This window comes from Phanerochaete carnosa (genome assembly GCF_000300595.1).
Source record: "Phanerochaete carnosa HHB-10118-sp unplaced genomic scaffold PHACAscaffold_3, whole genome shotgun sequence".
NCBI lineage: Eukaryota > Fungi > Basidiomycota > Agaricomycetes > Polyporales > Phanerochaetaceae > Phanerochaete > Phanerochaete carnosa.
Window position 1 is genome coordinate 584,409 of NW_006767630.1, and position 7,992 is coordinate 592,400.

At 50.8% G+C, this 7,992-nt stretch overlaps 2 protein-coding genes across 2 annotated transcripts; both read left to right on the forward strand.

Moving 5' to 3' along the window:
- Nucleotides 1-226: 226 nt before the first annotated feature.
- Nucleotides 227-2,092, forward strand: PHACADRAFT_206470 (uncharacterized protein; the record flags this gene model as incomplete). Its single annotated transcript, XM_007392859.1, has 13 exons — nucleotides 227-261; nucleotides 317-351; nucleotides 404-564; nucleotides 646-730; nucleotides 781-878; nucleotides 940-1,031; nucleotides 1,088-1,119; nucleotides 1,154-1,294; nucleotides 1,353-1,368; nucleotides 1,424-1,469; nucleotides 1,518-1,556; nucleotides 1,609-1,891; nucleotides 1,947-2,092. The coding sequence occupies 12 exons, from the start codon at nucleotides 227-229 to the stop codon at nucleotides 1,867-1,869; spliced, it is 1,041 nt and encodes a 346-aa protein (XP_007392921.1). The 3' UTR covers nucleotides 1,870-1,891; nucleotides 1,947-2,092.
- A 3,912-nt stretch (nucleotides 2,093-6,004) lies between these two features.
- PHACADRAFT_192722 (uncharacterized protein) lies at nucleotides 6,005-7,606 on the forward strand (the record flags this gene model as incomplete). The annotated part of the gene is made up of 13 exons (XM_007392860.1): nucleotides 6,005-6,039; nucleotides 6,090-6,124; nucleotides 6,177-6,328; nucleotides 6,386-6,398; nucleotides 6,449-6,502; nucleotides 6,558-6,655; nucleotides 6,717-6,808; nucleotides 6,865-6,881; nucleotides 6,924-7,064; nucleotides 7,123-7,138; nucleotides 7,194-7,239; nucleotides 7,288-7,326; nucleotides 7,382-7,606. 13 exons carry the CDS (start codon nucleotides 6,005-6,007, stop codon nucleotides 7,604-7,606), a joined length of 963 nt encoding a protein of 320 aa, XP_007392922.1.
- Between the last annotated feature and the right edge of the window lie 386 nt (nucleotides 7,607-7,992).

A 7,992-nucleotide genomic window follows, 5' to 3' on the forward strand; every position in this document is an offset into this window, starting at 1 on the left:
TCACCTCGAGTGATATCGACGCCGCTGCCATGCTCAGCGCTCAGTATTCGTAGCGACGGAGGAACTTCGAACACTGATCGGCATCACAAAGGGCCGCCGACTACCGGAGAGAAGCTTGGTATGATGGGTACATATATAGCTTCATGGTGGGTGCTCGAAGATACTAGACATAGGACGTTTAGCCTCTTCGCAAACCGTCGCACCTGCATTCAAAGCCTCCGGCGCAATGTCATCTGACTTGGCATCCGAAGTCTCACAGATGTACGTGTCATGCTCTGTACTGTGTGCGTCCGTGGTTCCTGACGCGGCTTGTTAGCATCGTTGCCCGCAGTGCATTGATCGCGGCCTCAGGTGAAGTACGGCACTGTCGAAAGATCTTGAATATTCACGCTAGAGATTACAGTCTTGGTATTCCACGATTACTTGACCACGCTCGATCAAGAAGTTCGCACAGTGTGGCAACAGAAGCTCTCGGCTGTGTCTCTCCTCATTGTATCTACCCGATGGATGCTGCTTTTGCAGGCGATGTTCGCATTGTTCACCCTCATTCCACACGGAAAACTGGTAAGTAATTGTTTAGAAATTTCACGCACCTGAATTTGACATAGATCTTTATAGGGGTATGGCTCACTTTATTCGACTTAGAAAGTGCTGAGAGCGATGTCTAGCTGCGAAGCCACTTTTTGGATGTCCACAATCATAGGGCTCGCAACGCCCGCACAGACTGCCGGTGAGCGCAATGTATCAAAGCCATTATGTGCATAACCTGACCTCTGACAGTCTTCTCTGCGCTGCGTGTATGCGCAATGTGGAACAGGAACTACGTCCTGTTCACAATCGTGCTTGTGCTGAGTCTCCCGCAGGAGATTATCAACGTTGTAAGTGCGACACTATTACTGAGCCCTGGACCATTGCACTTATTGTTGACATCCCTCCAAGTACGCCTTAGCTGATAGCTCCTTCGAATATTTTCCTCCCCCAATCGATGCGTGTGTGAACTTTTTTAATTACTCCGACGAAGTAAACGACGCGTAAGTTGGTTGCTTTGCTACTGCTATAGTTCACGTGCTCAGCTTGAAATTGTTAGCTGTATGTTCTCGCCAACCTGCCCACTATTCCGTGAATGTAGCTACCGCTGATTGCCGTTCTACAGTGCTCTTTGTCACCCGCATTCCATTGATTGTTGCGGACTTGCTCGTCCTAGTCTTGACGTGGATGAAGACCTACCGCCAGTACAGAGAAGCAAGAGCATTGAACATCAAGTCTCCGCTCACTACATATTTCATCCACGATGGTAAGTTCATCTCCTTGTGTTGGTGGCGAGAGTCTTGACCCTTTATCTGCTCCCTTAGGCACAATATACTTCATGTAAATATCATTCATCGATCAGCTTCACCATTACCCCGCTTAAAATTGCTGTCAGCGTCCTCCTGATCCTGAATATCTCGCAAATCGTGTCTTTTTTCTTTGTGAGTGGCCCGCTCTTCTGTACCACCCGGCATACTGATCACCTACAGACTTCCATAGGCATACTCGCACCGTTCACGAGTATAATGGTGAGCTCACTACCAAAGCTTCCGAGCCGTTTGACATCTTTGCTCCACCTAGCCACAAATTCTGGTTTGCCGCTTCATGATGAATCTGCGGCTACTCAGCCACGGAAGCTCCACTACTTCCGAGGACGAGTCATCTCGGCAGTTGGCTTCGTTGCGCATGCTGACATTCAATGAGAACGCGACACCGAGTTTCATGGGAAATATGGGTGAGCCTCTGGACTACGGCCACTGGCAGGATGACAGCCTAAGGGTGGACGACGACGTGCGCGTCAATGACGAGCGACCGTACTTTGGAGAAGAGCCAGAAGTTTAGCTGAGCACCCGGCGATTTTACTGTGAGACTGCCGAGAATCTCATTGTACGGGACTTTACTGATGTGAACTCGCATAGGCTTTCGGCATTTGCGTTTCTTTTTGGTTTGACTGGGTTTAGTTTATTTCATGCGCAAATGTTTTTTTACGATACATTTTATGCACCTGTATACTTTGTTTAATGCACTGCTCCATTTCTTGCCAATTGAGGGTAATGTACTAGCCCGCACTTGTCAAGGCGGATGACTCGCTGGACAAGAAGTGACACCTAGAAGCCGACGGAGAAGGTTTGTAAGGGACGTTCCGGCAGAGTAAAGGCAATCTCAGGTGCCTCACATATCTTTGTAAAGCTCTCCGGACAGCTTCTAGGGGGGTGACCGTCATCCCGCCGCCAACCGAATCGAGCCCCGCGCGCACGCACGCCCCTCTGTCTCATTCGAACACATGCTTCCGCGGATATGTTCTTGTATATCTTGTGCGCAGGAAGAGCTCTCGCAATACTGACGCTCCAAGGGTGTCGCGCTCGACTCCTCTCGCTCGCTGCTGCTCTAGATCCCGGTCGTGGAGTGTGCACCACTAACAGCTTATCTTGCACCAAGATAACCTCCTCGACGTCGCGCTACTCATAATCCGCCGTGCCAGAGCGCGTCATCCAGACCTCGGGCTCATTGACCTCACCGACACGGAGATCTCAGATCTCTTTAGGGGCACGATCCTCTTCGCGTATTACTCCCTGCCGTAGGGGCGATTTCAGCTTCCCTGGCTGCCGTGAATCGGGTGCCTCCCACAGGGCTGAGTTATTCAATGTACTTTGAGCTACACTTATAAAATCATTGTACGGGCCCATGCTGTATGAAATAATTTTGCGTGGGAGTGCAGACATCTGGCTGGGGGTAAAACTCGCGCACGCAGTCTTTCCAATGTGGCCATCGGGATTGGAATAGCTTCGCCTCTGATATTGCTGACAGACTGGAGCTGTTCGTACCCACGCGACTTGTTCATAAAGGGAATCCGGTTTATCATTATATTCCTCGCAGCGCGTATATACGCATATTAGGTCCAGCATAGAGTGAAGAATATATATATAAAGCTCGCCTAGCATAAAGCTAGTTCAGCCCTCACGAGAAAAGCTGGTATAACGCATTCACCCTAGTAGGAAAACCGAGACGCATGCCAACATCTTCTTGTATTGCGACACCAGTGAGCCGCATACATGCGAGCACGGCTAAGTCAACGGCTGGGTAGTGGTGCGAGGGAGAGATGCTCGCGCTCGCGTTGGTACATCAATGGTTGAAGAGCGTTTGTGCAGGCGAGTCGTACTTCAGCGATCCGAATGTGCGCCGAGAGGCTTTGAGAAATGGAAAGTTTAAAAACGAGATATTGAGAGGCAGGGAAGGGGTGCGTACCTGTTTACAGAGCGCGGTATTGCCGACGATGTGTCCAATCATCAATTTCCGGAGGTTTTCGCCTTTTGGTCGTGATATGTCTCAAACTCTGGCGTAGTCATGTTTAGCACTGTCTCTGTAGGAATAAAAATACTTGTCGGCTCTGGCGTCCGTTCAGAATTTGAAGAGGCAGCTACCGTTGTTCGGAAAGACAGCGGCTCGCCTCTCAGCCCATGCAAATGAAGATCCTGCACAGCATTTTTGACACTGCACAGTCTCAGCCTGTTCATGTACAGCCATCCACAACCTCCACTGACTCTGCCGGACGCGCAGCCTCGAGATGGACACGTCCGCGCGTATAGCTCTCGTTTGAAAGGATGAGGCACCCGCGGCGCAGAAGAACTTGCTTGTTCCCGGATCTCTATGTCATCTCAGCTTTGGACGATGAGTTTTCTCCAGCTTTCGGCGAGCTTGAAGCCTGGCTAACGGACTTATTTCGCCCCGAAGGGCAGTTGTACCTGTTATGCCCGATCGAAAACGTCGCGACGAGCCGCAACGAGCGCTGGCAGAACTTCAACATCTCGACGCTCGAAGACTACTAGCGAGGTACCTTCAAGTGACGTACAGACAATGAGTGCTGGTGCGGGAGCCCCGTGCAAAGTGGAACGCGGTGTTTCTGAGTTGGGGTGCGCGGCGCGGCGGCAACGCTGTAGCAAGGTAGCCTAGGATACCGGCCAAATCGACAATAATCCTCATTTTAGTACTTACTTTAGACTATTCACTTGTTCTTTCTGCTCTCTCAGAGCCGACGTGTCCGAAGTAGTTGGAAGTAGCAGTCCACGAGAGCCCGAGCGCTCCAACAGCTATCGGCGTACGCATCACCGACGCTTACCTCCGCCATCACTGCGCCACGAGGATCGTCGGGACAGGCGGCCGGGCCGGTGCTCAGATCATTGCGCGCTTGATACGCTTTTTATCAGTTCTTCCGCTTCTCCCAAAGTTTGCACTGGAGCCAGAACAGCTCTTTCATCTCTCTCACATCGTCCGACACAGCCTTCTTACCACGTAAGCATACGGTAGATGGTCGCCTAACATGGAAGGCAGGAAGTAATAGGCGGCTGGCACGTCATAAGCGACAAGGTCCCCTGCGATTCAGACCCAAGGGCGGCAGGGCTGCACACGCAAATATCGCGCGACGAGTTTGTCGAGTCAAATACCGCTTGTCAGAACTGAGTATCGACTGCTGACCGTCCGCCTCCGCAACATCGTGGCTCGGACGCCACCAGATGTCGCCGCAGATACGCAGCCGACTGCAGATCGAACGGCCGCACGGGTACGACACGACAACTGCGCCCCTTTTTGAGGAGGGCCCTATCATGGCGTCCAAATGTTCGAGGCTGTGTATTAGAGCGTCAAGGCGAACTGGAGGTTCGACCCGCCGCAGAGTCGGAAGTCGTCGGCTGTCGATGGGAGCGGGACGCCGAGCATCGATCAGCGGCTTTTGGCACAAGGGTTTGCATCGCATCTCGAGATGATCGATCTACGGAATACCATGGGGCATTTTTGTGCAATTGGGGCTACCGAGGATCATTCGTTTCGCTATCGACTAGATGTGACCCGACCGCAATATTCTGCGTACTATGGCGCTCGGACCTGCTGTGAGTACATGAATCAGTACCTCGATGCCATCCTCTTGTGCTGTGTCGCAGGGGCGGATGCATTTCCGCAGCGATATCTACGTTTGCAGACACAGATCGAAGGTCGAAGTGTTGGCGTACGGCGTGATGTTGAGCAACTATAGACTTGTAGGCGACCGTCGCAGACGCCCCATTCAAGACGGCGGCCATCAAGCAGAGAGTTATTGACAGGAAGCGCTTTGAAGACGCAGGAAGGGAGCGCGGTGTAGAGGTCAGATTTCGTCTGAAAGGAGGCCCGACCCCCTCTTCCAGAGTCGACGCGTCCTCCGCACTGATGATATCATGGTGCGTTGACAATCTAGTGACACGCCGCGCGTGCTTACAAGGCTCTAGCAAGGCTTATATAGTCCACAAGCCGCCTCATATTGCTGCTGAAAGGCATCCAGTATCCGCGAGGCTGTGTATAGCGCCTACGTAATTGATCGCCTGATGTGCAGTCCGCTCGGAAGCGAATCCCCGGTTCATCAGCGGACCAACATGTCCGCCACTTGCTAAGCCGAATACAAGATAGGAACACACGCTGAATAGAAATCTCTCCAATTTTCATTCGCGGCTTTGCTAATTTAACTCATCCTGGTGTTCATCGGTACGTCTCATCATTCGATGATGTTTCAGGTGAGGCGTCTTATTTTGCCACTTAATTCGAGTAACTCCCTCGTTATTGTATCGAAGAACCTCTTGAACCCTGCCATCTTTATCCGAATATTTTCGGTGCTGCTGGTTTTGGTCTGCTGGCAACACCATTGTCCCTGAACTCTGCAGAGTCTCAGCCCTCGTCTCATCGGCTAAAATCGTCTTTCGTGGCAGGGAACTCTGGGCGTGTGGCGTTGTCGCTCCTTGCAGAAAGCGCACTGATCTCGTGAAATCTTCGTGATCAGCATTCGTAGCCGCGTAGTAATACCGAGCGCTGTTAGGTTTCACACGAGATCTCCGACCGGTGGCTACCGGCAATAAGGACAGCGCGACTGGTACATATATAGCTCCCTGGTGAGTGCCAAATATACGACACCCGTTCACAGATCGTCGCACCTGTATCCAAAGTCTCCAGCACGATCATGTCATCTGACTTTGCGTCCGAAGTCTCGCAGATGTGCGTGTCTTACCCTCAACCACGTACTTCCGCTGATGTGGCGTGTTTAGCATTAACTCCAATAGTGCAACGCTCGCAACGGCAGGTGAAGTACAGCGCTGTTGAGAGGTTCTGAATGTTCACACTAGAAATCGCAGCGTTGATATTCTATGATCACTTGATTACACTTGACCAAGAAGTCCGCACTGTGTGGCAGCAGTCGTTCTCGATTGTTTCCCTTCTTATCGTGTTTACCCGATGGACGCTACTTATGCAGGCGGTATTCGCCTTCATCCCACAAGGACTAGTGGTAAGCCGTTGTTCTTTCAAGGTTCATGTATTTGAGTTCTAACGTAAATGTTTACAGAGGTATGTCTCGCGTGATCCGACTTAGACGGCGCTGAGGACGGTGTCCAATACAGTTGCACAGCCAGTAACTGGATTAACGAAGCCCCCTCGCTCGTGGCGTTCGTACAGACTGCTGGTAAGCACAATGCATTTGAGTGCCAACTTGTCCGCGTTTTGACTGTCACCACCAGTCTTCTCTGCACTGCGCGTGTGTGCAATATGGAATCGTAACTACGTCTTGTTCATAATTGTGCTTGTCCTGAGTCTCCCACCTGTGGTCACCAACACTGTATGTGCAGCCCCGTTCCGGAGCTCCGATAGGCCGTTGCGTCCGATGCTGACGTCTCCAGTATGCCATTTTTAATGGCTATTTAGAATATTTTCCTTCACCAATCGATGCATGCATCGAGTTCCCCAACTACTCGGATGAAGTGGACCACATGTAAGTCTGCTGCCTTTTTACTATCGTGAGACACATACTCAGCTTGACTTCATTAGCTGTACGTTCTCACTGCGTACCCTGTAAATCCTAGCTATCCCTGATTGCTGCTTCACAGTGCTCCTCTTCACTCGCATTCCGTTGATTGTTGCAGACGTGCTCATCCTAATATTGACATGGATGAAGACTCATCGCCAGTACAGAGAAGCAAAATTATTAAACATCAAGTCTCCGCTCGCCACATGTCTTATTCGTGACGGTAAGACTTTCTCCCTTTAGTTGCAGCAAGGATTTTGACCCCTTGTCTGAACCCTCAGGCACAATATACTTCTTGTAAATCTCCTCTATCGATCGCCGTCGTTATTCCTCTGCTTATAACCACCGGCAGCATCCTCCTGGTTCTGAATGCCTCTCAGATTCTGTCCTTTTACCTCGTAAGTGACCCACGTACCAGTGCGATCTATTATACTGACCACCTATAGACTTCCATAAGCATTGTCACTGCATTCACAAGTACATTGGTGAGCTCACTGCCAAAGCTCGCCGATGGTCATTTGACGTCTCTGCTCCACCCAGCCACAAATGTTAATTTGCCGATTCATGATGAATCTGCGGCTGCTCAACCTCGGCAGTTCCACTTCCTCCGAAGTCGGGATGTCCCAGCAGCTAGCTTCGTTGCGCACGCTGGTATTTAACAACGACGCACCACCGAGTTTCATGGGAAATATGGGTGAACCACTGGACTACGACCAGGATGTCAGTGAGGACGACGATGCGAGTGTCGGAGGCGAAGAGCCTTAGATTTAGCACCCTGGAAAAAAATCGGACGTCTAATTGGACGTTCAACGCCCATGCGATGGTATTTATACGAATTTCACAATCTGGGACGTTGTTGGTAGTGAGTCATTTAGCCCAGGGACTCGATGTTGTTTTCTCTGCCGCTCACTCGTACTCGGACAAGTACGATATTTGAAGGCATAGTAGAGATATGTATCAATTCCGTAAATTCAACACAAATATATTGGTTCCATGCCACCTATAGCTTAGCCTCGACCTTGATCTTCGCTGCATTCAAATGAATGATCCTCGCCGCGTCGTTGACCATGTTCTCAACGATAGTCTTAGCAGGAAGAACCTCATGAATCAGCGCAGAGATCCGGCCGATGAGAAACATGCGGCCCTCCACA